Below are 18,718 nucleotides of genomic sequence, written 5' to 3' on the forward strand. Positions count from 1 at the left end.
GCTTGACTCCATCCTCAACCCGAAAAGGCCCCACAAGCTCATCTTTGATGATACCAGCCCAAACCAGTACTCCACCTCCACCTTGCTGGCGTCTGAGTCGGACTGGAGCTCTCTGCCCTTTACCAATCCAGCCATCTGGCCCATCAAGACTCACTCTCATTTCATCAGTCCATAAAACCTTAGAAAAATCAGTCTTGAGATATTTCTTGGCCCAGTCTTGACGTTTCAGCTTGTGCGTCTTGTTCAGTGGTGGTCGTCTTTCAGCCTTTCTTACCTTGGCCATGTCTCTGAGTATTGCACACCTTGTGCTTTTGGGCACTCCAGTGATGTTGCAGCTCTGAAATATGGCCAAACTGGTGGCAAGTGGCATCTTGGCAGCTGCACGCTTGACTTTTCTCAGTTCATGGGCAATTATTTTGCGCCTTGGTTTTTCCACACGCTTCTTGCGACCCTGTTTACTATTTTGAATGAAACGCTTGATTGTTCGATGATCACGCTTCAGAAGCTTTGCAATTTTAAGAGTGCTGCATCCCTCTGCAAGATATCTCACTATTTTTGACTTTTGTGAGCCTGTCAAGTCCTTCTTTTGACCCATTTTGCCAAAGAAAAGGAAGTTGCCTAATAATTATGCAAACCTGATATAGGGTGTTGATGTCATTAGACCACACCCCTTCTCATTACAGAGATGCACATCACCTAATATGCTTAATTGGTAGTAGGCTTTCGAGCCTATACAGCTTGGAGTAAGACAACATGCATAAAGAGGATGATGTGGTCAAAATACTCATTTGCCATAATTATTCTGCACTCCCTGTATGATATGGAAGGTTGTGAAGGAAGTGAAGGTAGCAGAAGGGCTGCAGCTCTTTTATTCACGATGATCTCCACCCATCGCGTATTGATGACCTATCCTAAGAACAGGCCGTCAGTGTTTATTTGCCAGGAAACCTCTTTATATCTGTGCTCAGAACATCCCATACATATTAAATATCTGCACCCATGCATGTAGCCACTTCATACTAGATTGTGCCGCGTGCCTTATTGTCAATCTAGTTGTCTCAGTACTTGCCCTATCTTTGCCTTTTATAAAATGTTTATAAGAAAATGCTTAAAAAAAGAAAAGAGCGTCCTAATTGCACAGCATTCCTGCAGTACTAGAAGACTTAAAGGGGTTTTCAAAAATCCCAGAAATTCTGGTTAAAGGGAATCTGTCACTTCTGACAAGTCCTTATAAGCATAAAGCGATACATGTATAGAACACCTGCTGCTGACATTTCTATGTCGAAACGCATCCCCATTCCCCTGCTATGTGGCAACAAACCAGCCATGGAATGCATTGAGAGGACTCCTGTGCAAGTGCACATAATGGAGATGAATCCAGAAGTCATCTCTATGCTTTCCACAACCCATTTGAGGGCGCATTGCAGTGGAATTGTGAGTATCAACATACAAATTACTGATTTGCAGTCATCAGAGGGTGTTCTTCTATACATGTATTATTGTACTTAAAGAGGACTTTTCACCGGTTCTGGCATTACCATATAAATACCTGGCAGTGTACGGCATTACTGATGGCATGTCATATTGCTTATTTTTTTTATGCGCTTCCTCTGCTGTGCCCCCCGTTCTGGTGCCCTACCCTTCCAGCTATTTATGGTAATGTCAGGACAAGTGCATAATACATGTATAGAAGAACACCCTCTGCTAACTGCAAATCAGTAATTTATATGTTGATAGTATACTAACCATTTATGGTAATGTCAGGACCGGTGAAAAGTAGGGCTTGCCAGAGGTAACACATTCCCTAAGAGAGGGTTATAAAATACCGAAATAAGCCTTCCTCCCCTGCTCCATCTCCCAGTTCTCCGGTGCTCCCCGCTGGTCTTTGTTTCTGGTGCTGCATCCCTGACTACCCCAGTGTGATTGTCGCAGCTAATCACTGGCCGCAGAAGTTATGTGGAGTGGCTAGAGAAGTCATCACTGTAGTTCCGGTCTCTCTGCAGCGATAACACATCTGGCAGGGGATTGGGCATGTGAATAAGGCTTCTTTTATTGTTTTATAACACTCCTTCCTTTTTTAAATTTTATAGGTCTCAGTAAACCCATTTAACCACATAAATATAGATGAATTGTCCTCGTAGGGCAACTAGAAATTTGAACAAGGTCAGGGGCAGACAGTTTAAACATTATATGTGGATCTAAACTGTAAAAAGGGATTCAGCTGTTCCTGATGCTTTTGCTGGAGTTAGGATGTTGCCAGAGGGTGGTTTAAGGCTTTTCTTTATTACAATTATTGTACGTATTGTATGTAGATCTCTTTATTTTCCAGTTTCCAGTAGTGCAGAATGTGGATGTTCCTTTTTTTTTTTTTTTATCATTCATTAATGAGACTATGGAAGAGATTTTCCAACATCATAACTTCCGACTGCCACATTTTCTTATTGTCTTTTCCTGGATTCTTTAAGAATGGAAATATGCTTACAGTTCTTGATCTTGTTTCTGCAGGGCGGGTAGTTGATATCTATTCCAAGTTTGACGTCATTGTAAGTACCTTTTAGTTCTCACTCCTGCGAAATCATTATGTATTCATACAATGACGTCAGTTTTGTCACTTCCTAGAATTTAGCAGCGGAGAAGACGTATAACAATCTGGATATCACAGTGACAAAGGCTCTTGGACATCGTTCTCACTACTTTGAAGGCGTTCTTAAGTGCTACCAGCATGAAACTCTTGAAACTATTATTAACCGCCTTGTAGAAGCAGAGGTAATGTGTGAGACATTATAATGTAGTGGAGATATTTCAAGAGATACAGGGGCACTTAAAGGGAGCATGTCAGGATTCATGCTGCCCATTGTTCTGACAAGTTCCCTCATTACAGACAACTATATTCTGAAATGCTGTGGTGTTTCAGAGAAAATATGGTTTAAAAATGAGCCGAGAATGGGAAGTCATCAGGGCGGCTCCTCAATGGCTTCTCCCCAACCTGCTTGGCCCATTAGACAGGTTGCTTATTGGGAGAGATTTGTCAATTTTCATTAACCAGATGGGGAGAAGCCTGTGGGGAGTTGCCTAGATAACTCTCCCTATGTGCCTGCTTCAATTTTAATATTTTAAAATGTTTTCATTGATACAGCAGTATTTTAGAATAAAACATATATGTTTGTAGCAGGGAGCTTGTCAGGATTTCATGTTGTCTGTGGTTTGGGCAGCAGTTTTCCTTAAAGGGTTTCTATTACTTCGTTTTGACATAATTAGCTATCAGACACTAGCGATCCGCTAGTGTCTGCTCTACCAAACAATGCTATTATAATACCTTTGTGTGCAGCCGTTTGCCTAAAAACCGAACTTTTATTGATATGCTAATGAGCCTCTAGGTGCTATGGGGGCGTCTTTTCAGCACCTAGAGGCTCGGTCTACTCACACAAAATGCCGCCCAGCGCGTCCCTCCACCCCGCCCATCTCCTCTGGAATGCGATCCTCCCTCTGAGCCAGCGGACGAATTCTCGCGCCTGCGCCGTGCGCGTCTGTATTCGGCGCAGGCGCAGTGAATGTCTGACCGCTCCCTGCACAGACATCTCCACTGCGCCTGCGCCGATTACATCAGAGTGCTCCGAGGAACAGATGGTGCAGGCGCAGTGGAGATGCAGTGAGCGTTCAGACAGTCAGTGCGCCTGCGCGAAATACAGACGTGCAGGCGTGAGAATTCGTCTGCTGGCTCAGAGGGAGAATCGCATTCCAGAGGAGATGGGCGGGCTGGAGGGACGCGCTGGGCGGCATTTTGTGTGAGTAGACCGAGCCTCTAGGTGCTGAAAAGACGCCCCCATAGCACCTAGAGGCTCATTAGCATATAAATAAAAGTTTTTTAGGCAAACGGCTGCACACAAAGATATTATAATAACATTGTTTGGTAGAGCAGACACTAGCGGATCGCTAGTGTCTGATAGCTAATTATGTCAAAACGAGGTGATAGAAACCCTTTAAGGGCTTATGCACACGACCGTATGTATTTTGCAAAGCAAAAGCCAATGTGTAGGTGCATGTCGCTATGGCTATGCATGTCGCTATGGCTGCATGCTGAGCAAACTATGTACTCATGCCTCACAGGCTGATTTTAATTAGCAGATGGATTACACCCAAGTGTTCTTAAAGAGCTCAGTTGAGTCATTGCTGTGCCCCTGTTTATAATTTTTAAAGATTCTCTAGGTACTGGTACAGTGCCAAGTTATTGATGGAAGGCAAATGTGGTGCCCATGTAAAAAAAAAGGATCTAGGTCCTCCGCAGGTAATTATAGACCAGTGAGTTTAACTTCTGTTGTGGGAAAAATGTTTGAAGGACTCTTAAGGGACTATATACAGGAGTATGTGACTGTAAATAATATCATAAATGATAACCATCATGGGTTTACCAAGGACAGAAGTTGTCAGACTAACCTGATTTGATTTTATGAGGAGGTGAGTAGTAGCCTGGACAGAGGGGCGGCTGTGGATGTACAGTCGTGGCCAAAAGTTTTGAGAATGACACAAATATTAGTTTTCACAAAGTTTGCTGCTAAGCTGCTTTTAGATCTTTGTTTCAGTTGTTTTTGTGATGTAGTCAAATATAATTACACGCACTTCATACATTTCAAAGGCTTTTATCGACAATTACATGACATTTATGCAAAGAGTCAGTATTTGCAGTGTTGGCCCTTCTTTTTCAGGACCTCTGCAATTCGACTGGGCATGCTCTCAATAAACTTTTGGGCCAATTCCTGACTGATAGCAACCCATTCTTTCATAATCACTTCTTGGAGTTTGTCAGAATTAGTGGGTTTTTGTTTGTCCACCCGCCTCTTGAGGATTGACCACAAGTTCTCAATGGGATTAAGATCTGGGGAGTTTCCAGGCCATAGGCCCAAAATGTCAACGTTTCGGTCCCCGAGCCACTTAGTTATCACTTTTGCCTTATGGCACGGTGCTCCATCGTGCTGGAAAATGCATTGTTCTTCACCAAACTGTTGTTGGATTGTTGGAAGAAGTTGCTGTTGGAGGGTGTTTTGGTACCATTCTTTATTCATGGCTGTGTTTTTGAGAAAAATTGTGAGTGAGCCCACTCCCTTGGATGAGAAGCAACCCCACACATGAATGGTCTCTGGATGCTTTACTGTTGGCATGACACAGGACTGATGGTAGCGCTCACCTTTTCTTCTCCGGACAAGCTTTTTTCCTGATGCCCCAAACAATCGGAAAGAGGCTTCATCGGAGAATATGACTTTGCCCCAGTCCTCAGCAGTCCATTCACCATATTTTCTGCAGAAGATCAATCTGTCCCTGGTGTTTTTTTTTTGGAGAGAAGTGGCTTCTTTGCTGCCCTTCTTGACACCAGGCCATCTTCCAAAAGTCATTGCCTCACTGTGCGTGCAGATGCGCTCACACCTGCCTGCTGCCATTCCTGAGCAAGCTCTGCACTGGTGGCACTCCGATCCCGCAGCTGAATCCTCTTTAGGAGACAATCCTGGCGCTTGGTGGACTTTCTTGGACGCCCTGAAGCCTTCTTAACAGGAATTGAACCTCTTTCCTTGAAGTTCTTGATGATCCTATAAATTGTTGATTGAGGTGCAATCTTAGTAGCCACAATATCCTTGCCTGTGAAGCCATTTTTATGCAACGCGATAATGGCTGCACGCGTTTCTTTGCAGGTCACCATGGTTCACAATGGAAGAACAATGATTTCAAGCATCACCCTCCTTATAACAGGTCAAGTCTGCCATTTTAACCCAATCAGCCTGACATAATAATCTCCAGCCTTGTGCTCGTCAACATTCTCACCTGAGTTAACAAGACGATTACTGAAATGATCTCAGCAGGTCCTTTAATGACAGCAATAAAATGCAGTGGAAATGTTTTTTTGGGGATTTAGTTAATTTTCATGGCAAAGAAGGACTATGCAATTCATCTTATCACTCTTCATAACATTCTGGAGTATATGCAAATTGCTATTATAAAAACTTAAGCAGCAACTTTTCCAATTTCCAATATTTATGTAATTCTCAAAACTTTTGGCCACAACTGTAGTGTTTCTGGATTTTGCAAAGGCTTTTGATACTATCCCTCTTAGACGCTTATTAGGTAAAGTAAAGTCTATAGGCTTGGAAAGTATAGTTTGTAATTGGATTGAAAACTGGAGTTGTGGTCAATGATTCTGTTTTTGCAGATGACACTAAGCTATGTAGTACTGTGCAGTCTATGGAAGATGTCCATAAACTACTAAATGAGGTTCAATGTGGATAAAATGTAAAGTTTATGCATCTGGGTAGTAATAATATCTGGACATCATATGTCCTAGGCCAGTGGTGGCGAACCTATGGTATGGGTGCCAGAGGTGGTACTCAGAGCCCTCTCTGTGGGCACCCACACCCTGGAAAAAGTCTGAGTGTACCAATATGCCTTAGACTTTTCCTGCCATTCATCAGCGCAGGACGCACCATGAACAGCACAGGCAGCGCACTGAATGTAGACAGACTATTATAGCTACTACATGATAAAGTACATGAAAGATATACTATATTGGACTGTAGGATTTAGGTTAACTTGCCGCGTTGGCACTTTGCGATAAATAAGGGGGGTTGCGGTTTGGGCACTCGCTCTCTAAAAGGTTCGCCATCACTGTCCTAGGCGATGTAACACTGGGAGAGTTACTTTATAGAAAAGCATTTGGGTGTCCTTGTAGATGGTAGATTAAATAACGGCATACCATGTCAATCAGCTGTTCCTAAGGCCACCAGGATATTGTCATGCATTAAACGAGGCATGGACTTGCGGGGGAGGGATGTAATATTACCACTTTACAAAGCATTGGTGCGGCCTCATCTGGAATATGTAGTTCAGTTCTGGGCACCAGTCCATAGAAAGGATGCACTGCAGCTGAAAAAAGTACAGAGGAGAGCGACTAAACTGATAAAAGGCCTGGGGGGCTTTAGTTATGAAGAAAGTTTAAAAGAATTAAATTTTTTTAGTCTTGAGAAGAGATGTCTATGGGGGAACATGATTAACCTATACAAATATATAAATGGGCTAGTTTTTAGTTTATAAGGCAAAAAAAAAAGACATCTTTCCATCTAGTTCAACTTGTTATCCTGCAAGTTGATCCAGAGCAAGGCAATAATAAACAATATATATATATATATATATATATATATATATGTGTGTGTGTAAAAACGGGCAGCACTCCAGCAGATAAAAAATAGAAAAATACTTTATTTACCCAAAAAGGTCATGCAACGTTTTGGCTCTACACAGGAGCCTTTCTCAAGCAGTGAGACGAAACGTTGCATGACCTTTTTGGGTAAATAAAGTATTTTTCTATTTTTTATCTGCTGGAGTGCTGCCCGTTTTTACATTTTTTGTATCTATTTGGATTTGCTTATATCCACATTGGGCTGGTGCACCCTTTATCTATTTTTCACCCAAGACTTTTTATATTTTTATATATATATTTTTATATATATATTATATTATTTTTTTAAAGTAGTAAAACAAAATAAAAACTATACAAGTTTAATATCGCTGTAATCGTATTGATCCGGAGAATAGGGACAATGTCATTTTTAATGCATAGTGAACACTGTAATGTTAATCCAAAAATCCTTAACAGCATTGTGTGTTTTGTGTTTTTTTCAATTTCACCCCACAAAGATTTTTTTCCCATTTTCCGATACAAGGTGTGGTAAATTAAATTGTGCCATTAAAAAAAAACCTTGGAATTTTGGGTGGAAAAAAAATGAAAATGGGACTGGTCCTTAACCGCTTCCGGACCGCCTAATGCAAGATCGCGTTCCGGAGGCGGCAGCTCTGCGCAGAGTCACGCATATACGCGTCATCTCGCGTGAGCCGAGATTTTCTGTGAATGCGCGCACACAGGCGCGCGCGTTCACAGGATCGGAAGGTAAGCGAGTGGATCTCCAGCCTGCCAGCGGCGATTGTTCGCTGGCAGGCTTGAGATTAAATTTTTTTAACCCCTAACAGGTATATTAGACGCTGTTTTGATAACAGCGTCTAATATACCTGCTACCTGGTCCTCTGGTGGTCCCTTTTGTTTGGATTGACCACCAGAGGACACAGGTAGCTGTGTAAAGTAGCACCAAACTACACTACACTACACCCCCCCCCCTGTCACTTATTAACCCCTTATGAACCCCTGATCACCCCATATAGACTCCCTGATCACCCCCCTGTCATTGATCACCCCCCTGTAAGGCTCCATTCAGACGTCCGTATGATTTTTACAGATACATGGATCGGATCCGCAAAACACATACGGACGTCTGAATGGAGACCTTACAGGGGGGTGATCAATGACAAGGGGGTGATCACCCTTATAGACTCCCTGATCACCCCCCTGTCATTGATCACCCCCCTGTAAGGCTCCATTCAGACGTCCGTATGATTTTTACGGATCCACGGATACATGGATCGGATCCGCAAAACACATACGGACGTCTGAATGGAGCCTTACAGGGGGGTGATCAATGACAGGGGGGTGATCACCCCATATACACTCCCTGATCACCCCCCCTGTCATTGATCACCCCCCCTGTAAGGCTCCATTCAGACGTCCGTATGTGTTTTGCTGATCCGATCCATGGATCCATAAAAATAATACGGACGTCTGAATGGAGCCTTACAAGGGGGTGATCAATGACAGGGGGGTGATCAGGGAGTCTATGGGTGATCACCCCCCTGTAAGGCTCCATTCAGACATTTTTTTAGCCCAAGTTAGCGGAAATATTATTATTTTATTTATTTTTTTCTTACAAAGTCTCATATTCCACTAACTTGTGTCAAAAAATAAAATCTCACATGAACTCACCATACCCCTCACGGAATCCAAATGCGTAAAATTTTTTAGACATTTATATTCCGGACTTCTTCTCACGCTTTAGGGCCCCTAAAATGCCAGGGCAGTATAAATACCCCACATGTGACCCCATTTCGGAAAGAAGACACCCCAAGGTATTCCGTGAGGGGCATATTGAGTCCATGAAAGATTGAAATTTTTGTCCCAAGTTAGCGGAAAGGGAGACTTTGTGAGAAAAAATAATAATTCTATGAACTCGCCATGCCCCTCATTGAATACCCTGGGGTGTCTTCTTTCCAAAATGGGGTCACATGTGGGGTATTTATACTGCCCTGGCATTTTAGGGGCCCGAAAGCGTGAGAAGAAATCTGGGATCCAAATGTCTAAAAATGCCCTCCTAAAAGGAATTTGGGACGCTTTGCGCATCTAGGCTGCAAAAAAGTGTCACATGTGGTATCGCCGTACTCAGGAGAAGTTGGGCAATGTGTTTTGGGGTGTCATTTTACATATACCCCTGCTGGGTGAGATAAATATCTTGGTCAAATGCCAACGTTGTATAAAAAAATGGGAAAAGTTGTCTTTTGCCAAGATATTTCTCTCACCCAGCATGGGTATATGTAAAATGACACCCCTAAACACATTCCCCAACTTCTCCTGAGTACGGCGATACCACATGTGTGACACTTTTTTGCAGCCTAGGGGCGCAAAGGGGCCCACATTCCAAAGAGCACCTTTCGGATTTCACCGGTCCTTTTGTACACATTTGATTTCAAACTACTTACCACACATTAGGGCCCCTAGAATGCCAGGGCAGTATAACTACGCCACAAGTGACCCCATTTTGGAAAGAAGACACCCCAAGGTATTCCGTGAGGGGCATGGTGAGTTCCTAGAATTTTTTTATTTTTTGTCACAAGTTAGCGGAAAAGGATGATTTTTATTTTTTTTTTCTTACAAAGTCTCATATTCCACTAACTTGTGACAAAAAATTCTAGGAACTCGCCATGCCCCTCACGGAATACTTTGGGGTGTTTTCTTTCCAAAATGGGGTCACTTGTGGCGTAGTTATACTGCCCTGGCAATTTAGGGGCCCTAATGTGTGCGAAGTAGTTTGAAATCAAAATCTGTAAAAAATGGCCGGTGAAATCCTAAAGGTGCTCTTTGGAATGTGTGCCCCTTTGCCCACCTAGGCTGCAAAAAAGTGTCACACATGTGGTATTGCCGTACTCAGGAGAAGTTGGGGAATGTGTTTTGGGGTGTCATTTTACATATACCCATGCTGGGTGAGAGAAATATCTTGGTCAAATGCCAACTTTGTATAAAAAAAAATGGGAAAAGTTATCTTTTGCCAAGATATTTCTCTCACCCAGCATGGGTATATGTAAAATGACACCCCAAAACACATTCCCCAACTTCTCGTGAGTACGGCGATTCCAGATGTGTGACACTTTTTTGCAGCCTAGGTGGGCAAAGGGGCACACATTCCAAAGAGCACCTTTCGGATTTCACCGGTCATTTTTTACAGATTTTGATTTCAAACTACTTCTCACGCATCTGGGCCCCTAAAATGCCAGGGCAGTATAACTACCCCACAAGTGACCCCATTTTGGAAAGAAGACACCCCAAGGTATTTTGTGATGGGCATAGTGAGTTCATGGAAGTTTTTATTTTTTGTCACAAGTTAGTGGAATATGAGACTTTGTAAGAAAAAAATAAATAAATAAATAAATCATAATTTTCCGCTAACTTGTGACAAAAAATAAAAAGTTCTATGAACTCACTATGCCCATCAGTGAATACCTTAGGGTGTCTACTTTCTGAAATGGGGTCATTTGTGGAGTGTTTGTACTGTCTGGGCATTGTAGAACCTCAGGAAGCATGACAGGTGCTCAGAAAGTCAGAGCTGCTTCAAAAAGCGGAAATTCACATTTTTGTACCATAGTTTGTAAACGCTATAACTTTTACACAAACCATTTTTTTTTGACCCAAACTTTTTTTTTTTATCAAAGACACGTAGAACAATAAATTTAGTGAAAAATTTATATATAGATGTCGTTTTTTTTGCAAAATTTTACAACTGAAAGTGAAAAATGTCATTTTTTGGCAAAAAAATCGTTAAATTTAGATTAACCACCTCCGGACCGCCTAACGCACATGTGCGTTCCGGAGGTGGCAGGGCTGCGCACAGTCACGCATATACGCGTCATCTCGCGATACGCGAGATTTCCTGTGAACGCGCGCACACAGGCGCGCGCGCTCACAGGAACTGAAGGTAAGCGAGTGGATCTCCAGCCTGCCAGCGGCGATCGCTCGCTGGCAGGCTGGAGATCCGAATTTTTTAACCCCTAACAGGTATATTAGACGCTGTTTTCATAACAGCGTCTAATATACCTCCTACCTGGTCCTCTGGTGGTCCCTTTTGTTTGGATCGACCACCAGAGGACTCAGGTAGGTCAGTACAGTCGCACCAAACACCACACTACACTACACCCCACCCCCCCGTCACTTATTAACCCCTTATAAACCCCTGATCACCCATGATCACCCCATATAAACTCCCTGATCACCCCCCTGTCATTGATCACCGCCCTGTCATTGATCACCCCCCTGTCAGGCTCCGTTCAGACGTCCGCATGATTTTTACGGATCCGATCCATGTATCCATGGATCCGTAAAAATCATGCGGAAGTCTGAATGGAGCCTTACAGGGGGGTGATCAATGACAGGCGGGTGATCACCCATATACACTCCCTGATCACCCCCTGTCATTGATCACCCCCCTGTCACTGATCACCCCCCCTGTAAGGCTCCATTCAGACGTCCGCATGATTTTTACGGATCCGATCCATGTATCCATGGATCCGTAAAAATCATGCGGACGTCTGAATGGAGCCTTACAGGGGGGGTGATCAGTGACAGGGGGGTGATCACCCTGATTACCCTGATCACCCCCTGTCATTGATAACCCCCCTGTCAGGCTCCATTCAGACGTCCGCATGATTTTTACGGATCCGATCCATGTATCCATGGATCCGTAAAAATCATGCGGACGTCTGAATGGAGCCTTACAGGGGGGGGTGATCAGTGACAGGGGGGTGATCACCCTGATTACCCCCTGTCATTGATAACCCCCCTGTAAGGCTCCATTCAGACGTCCGCATGCGTTCTGTGGATCCGATCCATGTATCCATGGATCCGTAAAAAATCATGCGGATGTCTGAATGGAGCCTTACAGGGGGGGTGATCAGTGACAGGGGGGTGATCACCTTGATTACCCTGATCACCCCCTGTCATTGATAACCCCCCTGTAAGGCTCCATTCAGACGTCCGCATGCGTTCTGTGGATCCGATCCATGTATCCATGGATCCGTAAAAAATCATGCGGATGTCTGAATGGAGCCTTACAGGGGGGGTGATCAGTGACAGGGGGGTGATCACCCTGATTACCCTGATCACCCGCCTGTCATTGATAACCCCCCTGTAAGGCTCCATTCAGACGTCCGCATGCGTTCTGTGGATCCGATCCATGTATCCATGGATCCGTAAAAAATCATGCGGATGTCTGAATGGAGCCTTACAGGGGGGGTGATCAGTGACAGGGGGGTGATCACCCTGATTACCCTGATCACCCCCTGTCATTGATAACCCCCCTGTAAGGCTCCATTCAGACGTCCGCATGCGTTCTGTGGATCCGATACATGTATCCATGGATCCGTAAAAAATCATGCGGATGTCTGAATGGAGCCTTACAGGGGGGGTGATCAGTGACAGGGGGGTGATCACCCTGATTACCCTGATCACCCCCTGTCATTGATAACCCCCCTGTAAGGCTCCATTCAGACGTCCGCATGCGTTCTGTGGATCCGATACATGGATCCGTAAAAAATCATGCGGATGTCTGAATGGAGCCTTACAGGGGGGGTGATCAATGACAGGGGGGTGATCAGGGAGTCTATATGGGTGATCACCCCCCTGTCATTGATCACCCCCCTGTCATTGATCACTCCCCCCCTGGTAAGGCTCCATTCAGCCATTTTTTTTGGCACAAGTTAGTGGAAATTTTTTGTCTGTTTTTGTTTTCGTTTTTTCTTACAAAGTCTCATATTCCACTAACTTGTGTCAAAAAATAAAATCTCACATGGACGCACCATACCCCTCACGGAATCCAAATGCGTAAACATTTTTAGACATTTATATTCCAGACTTCTTCTCACGCTTTAGGGCCCCTAAAAAGCCAGGGCAGTATAAATACCCCACATGTGACCCCATTTCGGAAAGAAGACACCCCAAGGTATTCCGTGAGGGGCATATTGAGTCCATGAAAGATTGAAATTTTTGTCCTAAGTTAGCGGAAAGTGAGACTTTGTGAGAAAAAAAACAAAAAAAAATCAATATCCGCTAACTTATGCAAAAAAAAAAAAAATTCTAGGAACTCGCCATGCCCCTCATTGAATACCTCGGGGTGTCTTCTTTCCAAAGTGGGGTCACATGTGGGGTATTTATACTGCCCTGGATTTTTAGGGGCCCTAAAGCATGAGAAGAAGTCTGGGATCCAAATGTCTAAAAATGCCCTCCTAAAAGGAATTTGGGCCCCTTTGCGCATCTAGGCTGCAAAAAAGTGTGACACATCTGGTATTGCCGTACTCAGGAGAAGTTGGGGAATGTGTTTTGGGGTGTCATTTTACATATACCCATGCTGGGTGAGAAAAATATCTTGGTCAAATGCCAACTTTGTATAAAAAAATGGGAAAAGTTGTCTTTTGCCAAGATATTTCTCTCACCCAGCATGGTTATATGTAAAATGACCCCCCAAAACACATTCCCCAACTTCTCCTGAGTACGGCGATACCAGATGTGTCACACTTTTTTGCAGCCAAGGTGGGCAAAGGGGCACATATTCCAAAGTGCACCTTTCGGATTTCGCAGGCCATTTTTTACACATTTTGATTTCAAGGTACTTCTTACACATTTGGGCCCCTAAATTGCCAGGGCAGTATAACTATGCCACAAGTGACCCCATTTTGGAAAGAAGACACCCCAAGGTATTCCGTGGGGGGCACGGCGAGTTCCTAGAATTTTTTATTTTTTGTCACAATTTAGCGGAAAATGCTGATTTTTCTTTTTTTTTCTTTTTTCCTTACAAAGTCTCATATTCCACTAACTTGCGACAAAAAAAAAAAAATTCTAGGAACTCGCCATGCCCCTCACGGAATACCTTGGGGTGTCTTCTTTCCAAAATGGGGTCACTTGTGGGGTAGTTATACTGCCCTGGCAATTTAGGGGCCCAAATGTGTGAGAAGAACTTTGCAATCAAAATGTGTAAAAAATGCCCTGCAAAATCCGAAAGGTGCACTTTGGAATATGTGCCCCTTTGCCCACCTTGGCAGCAAAAAAGTGTGACACCTCTGGTATCGCCGTACTCAGGAGAAGTTGGGCAATGTGTTTTGGGGTGTCATTTTACATATACCCATGCTGGGTGAGAAAAATATCTTGGTCAAATGCCAACTTTGTATAAAAAAATTGGAAAAGTTGTCTTTTGCCAAGATATTTCTCTCACCCAGCATGGGTATATGTAAAATGACAGCCCAAAACACATTCCCCAACTTCTCCTGAGTACGGCGATACCAGATGTGTGACACTTTTTTGATGCCAAGGTGGGCAAAGGGGCACATATTCCAAAGTGCACCTTTCGGATTTCGCAGGCCATTTTTTACACATTTTGATTTCAAGGTACTTCTTACACATTTGGGCCCCTAAATTGCCAGGGCAGTATAACTATGCCACAAGTGACCCCATTTTGGAAAGAAGACACCCCAAGGTATTCCGTGGGGGGCACGGCGAGTTCCTAGAATTTTTTATTTTTTGTCACAATTTAGCGGAAAATGCTGATTTTTCTTTTTTTTTCTTTTTTCCTTACAAAGTCTCATATTCCACTAACTTGCGACAAAAAAAAAAAAATTCTAGGAACTCGCCATGCCCCTCACGGAATACCTTGGGGTGTCTTCTTTCCAAAATGGGGTCACTTGTGGCATAGTTATACTGCCCTGGCAATTTAGGGGCCCAAATGTGTAAGAAGTACCTTGAAATCAAAATGTGTAAAAAATGGCCTGCGAAATCCGAAAGGTGCACTTTGGAATATGTGCCCCTTTGCCCACCTTGGCAGCAAAAAAGTGTGACACATCTGGTATCGCCGTACTCAGGAGAAGTTGGGCAATGTGTTTTGGGGTGTCATTTTACATATACCCATGCTGGGTGAGAAAAATATCTTGGTCAAATGCCAACTTTGTATAAAAAAATGGGAAAAGTTGTCTTTTGCCAAGATATTTCTCTCACCCAGCATGGGTATATGTAAAATGACACCCCAAAACACATTCCCCAACTTCTCCTGAGTACGGCGATACCACATGTGTGACACTTTTTTGCTGCCAAGGTGGGCAAAGGGGCGCATATTCCAAAGTGCACCTTTCGGATTTCACCGGTCATTTCTTACACATTTTGATTGCAAAGTTCTTCTCACACATTTGGGCCCCTAAATTGCCAGGGCAGTATAACTACCCCACAAGTGACCCCATTTTGGAAAGAAGACACCCCAAGGTATTCTGTGAGGGGCATGGTGAGTTCCTAGAATTTTTTATTTTTTGTCGCAAGTTAGTGGAATATGAGACTTTGTAAGAAAAAAAAAAAAAAAAAAAATCATCATCATTTTCCGCTAACTTGTGACAAAAAATAAAAAGTTCTATGAACTCACTATGCCCATCAGCGAATACCTTAGGGTGTCTACTTTCCGAAATGGGGTCATTTGTGGGGTTTTTCTACTGTTTGGGCATTGTAGAACCTCAGGAAACATGACAGGTGCTCAGAAAATCAGAGCCGTTTCAAAAAGCTTTTTAGCTTTTAAAACTTTTACCCAAACCATTTTTTTTTTTTGCCCAAACATTTTTTTTTTATCAAAGACATGTAGAACTATAAATTTAGCGAAAAATTTATATATGGATGTCGTTTTTTTTGCAAAATTTCACAGCTGAAAGTGAAAAATGTCATTTTTTTGCAAAAAAATCGTTACATTTTGATTAATAACAAAAAAAGTAAAAATGTCAGCAGCAATAAAATACCACCAAATGAAAGCTCCATTAGTGAGAAGAAAAGGAGGTAAAATTCATTTGGGTGGTAAGTTGCATGACCGAGCGATAAACGGTGAAATTAGTGTAGTGCCGAAGTGTAAAAAGTGGCCTGGTCATGAAGGGGGTTTCACCTAGCGGGGCTGAAGTGGTTAATAACAAAAAAGTAAAAATGTCAGCAGCAATGAAATACCACCAAATGAAAGCTCTATTAGTGAGAAGAAAAGGAGGTAAAATTCATTTGGGTGGTAAGTTGCATGACCGAGCAATAAACGGTGAAAGTAGTGTAGTGCAGAATTGTAAAAAGTGGCCTGGTCATTAAGGGGGTTTCAGCTAGGGGGGTTGAAGTGGTTAAAGGGGTTTTCCAGTAAAAAAAAAAAAATTTATCGAGTGCATGCAGCATGGCCCTGAAAAAGAAGATTCATACTTACCTGCTCCACGCCCCCGCTATCTCCATTACTTGGCCCTAGCTGGCTGCAGTCAGGGTCACATGCACTGCTCCAGCCAATGACTGGCTTCAGTGCTGACGTGGCCACAGGCAGCATGTCACCGCTAAAGCCAGTCATCGGCTGGAGCAGTGCATGTAACCCTGCCCATAGCCAGCCGGGGCCCGGGAGGTGGAGAGGGCAGCGACATTGCATAGGACTGGAGCGGCGTGGAGCAGGTAAGTATTAATCTTCTGTTTCAGAGTCATGCTGTGGGCACTTGAAGTTTACCCGAAAAACATATTTAAGAGATTAAAGACTTTTACAGGCTTTTCAAAAATCGTGTTAAAAGGCCGGGGGTTAAAATAATTTAAAAAAAATTTGACCTTTCAAATCCCCCCTGGCTTGTGCATCGTCCACTCCATGGTCCTCTGCTGCCGTGGTGATATAATATCCCTACATGTGGCCAGAAGCAGCGGTGATGCACCAACCTACTCTTAACCATATGGTCACTGACTGGCTGCCGCAGTCAGGGCAACATGTCATTGCTGCTGCCTTCTAACAGAGACGAGTAGGGGACCATGGAACCATCTTTGGGGGATTTTAAATTAGTAAGTCTGTAGACTGTGTAAGAGCCTGGGAATTCTGCCATCACTTTAACACTGCCGCTCACTCTCTTAGGTGCACAGACTGGTGGTGGTGGATGAAAAGGAGGTAGCCAAAGGAATAGTTTCTCTCTCTGATATTCTGCAGTGTCTGGTCTTGACAGCTGGAGGTGAGATGTCAGTGAAAACTACCTGTGGTGCAAATTTAGTTTCATTTTGTTTCATGACCTCTTGGTTAATTCTGCAGGTGTGAAGAGTCTGTGACCGTCTTAAACTTGTTTCATCACCTCAGTGCTACAGTATAGTGATTCACAAAAAATCCCAGCACCTCTTCAGATCTAGACCGCGTTCAGCAATAAGCGGAATAGTCCTCAAGACATCTGGCTGCGACCTGGGGAGACCTACCATCCTGTACCTCCAGAATTGATCTAAAGCAATACTTTGGGGCATTACTATGGATGGACCATTGATCTAAGAGTTGTGAGAGCCTCGCAGACCGACCGTTCATGGGGGAGTACACAGTATTGAAGACTTAACTAGAGTCACTCTGAACATTATTTTATATAGATGCCACCACTCCTTGTACTGTTGTTATAGCCATTTCTCACATTATCCTTGGAGAACAGAAAGGAGATGACCTAATGATTTTGGTAGCTCGGTGCAGTGTGGTTCTTAGAATAAACTTGCTGTGTACACCTGGCATTAGGGTCATATCACAATTTTTCACGGAAGGCTATATATACTTTGCACTCGGCTGACTGAAGAGTGCCCTTCTTCTTTATGAAGTTTCCTTTTTTTATCCACTGTCCTTAGACAACGTAGATTGTGTTGTTTGCATTCCAATATACATAACCCATTTCTGAAGTACAGCTCTGAGATTTAGTAAATGTTTCATGTCCTGATAATTGTATACAATAAAAATATTCACTTTTTCCTAAACGTTATCTTACTTTTTCTTTCATATTTTTGATAATTAAAGGGGCTGTGTCATCTGAGACATTGGTGGCATATCGCCAGGATATGCCAAAAGTGTCAGGTAGGGGCAGATCCCACCTTTAGAACGAGGCCCCTAAAGTGAATGAGAATGCACCGCGTTCTCTGTTCACTTCTAGGGGAGTGCATGGCCACCTTTCCATTTACCTGTATGGGACAGCCAGAAATAGTCGAGCCAGCGCTTGGCTATTTTCAGAACTCCCATAGAAGTGAATGGAGGGTGGCCATGCTTGTGCGGGTCCCTCTCGTTCACTTTGGGGGCCCCATTCTTCAGATAAGTACGGGTCCCAGATGTGCTAGTGATATGCCACCAGTATCTCAGATGAGGCCACCCTTTTACACTACATTGACACCAGGATAGACAGTATAGTGTTGTTAAATGTATGCAAGTACAGGATGAACCTTCCCATCCAGGGTCCATGTAAATCCATGTATATTTTTGGGGGGATTAAAGTATTGTTCTAGGGATTTGTCTTTAGCAACAGAGCCTAAAGAGGACCTGATCACTCTCCTTATATGTCTGTATAAGTAAATACCCACAAGATATAACAATTCTGGACTACCTTTTCTCATAACTCGGCGTTGTGCCATTCCTCTTTTACTGCTCCTAGAAATGTTTAAATTGACAACTGGTTGTTACCATTCCTCTCATTATCAGGATGCATATGCAGGTTCTCCTTGATGTCTGTACTGGTTGGACAGTGTAAGGCTGCATCCTCAACTGATACCACCCAGTTG

At 43.4% G+C, this 18,718-nt stretch overlaps 1 protein-coding gene across 1 annotated transcript in view; it reads left to right on the forward strand.

Moving 5' to 3' along the window:
• PRKAG1 (protein kinase AMP-activated non-catalytic subunit gamma 1) overlaps positions 1-17,926 on the forward strand; it is a 37,660-nt gene extending 19,734 nt beyond the window's left edge. Inside the window, exons 10-13 of the mRNA XM_044286569.1 lie at positions 2,506-2,543; positions 2,620-2,766; positions 17,064-17,157; positions 17,235-17,926. Coding sequence (XP_044142504.1) covers positions 2,506-2,543; positions 2,620-2,766; positions 17,064-17,157; positions 17,235-17,251 — 296 coding nt within the window. The 3' untranslated portion in view covers positions 17,252-17,926. The remainder of the gene's footprint in view (positions 1-2,505; positions 2,544-2,619; positions 2,767-17,063; positions 17,158-17,234) is intronic.
• Positions 17,927-18,718: the final 792 nt, after the last annotated feature.

The sequence above is a fragment of the Bufo gargarizans genome, chromosome 3 (genome assembly GCF_014858855.1).
Source record: "Bufo gargarizans isolate SCDJY-AF-19 chromosome 3, ASM1485885v1, whole genome shotgun sequence".
NCBI classification, from domain to species: Eukaryota; Metazoa; Chordata; class Amphibia; order Anura; family Bufonidae; genus Bufo; species Bufo gargarizans.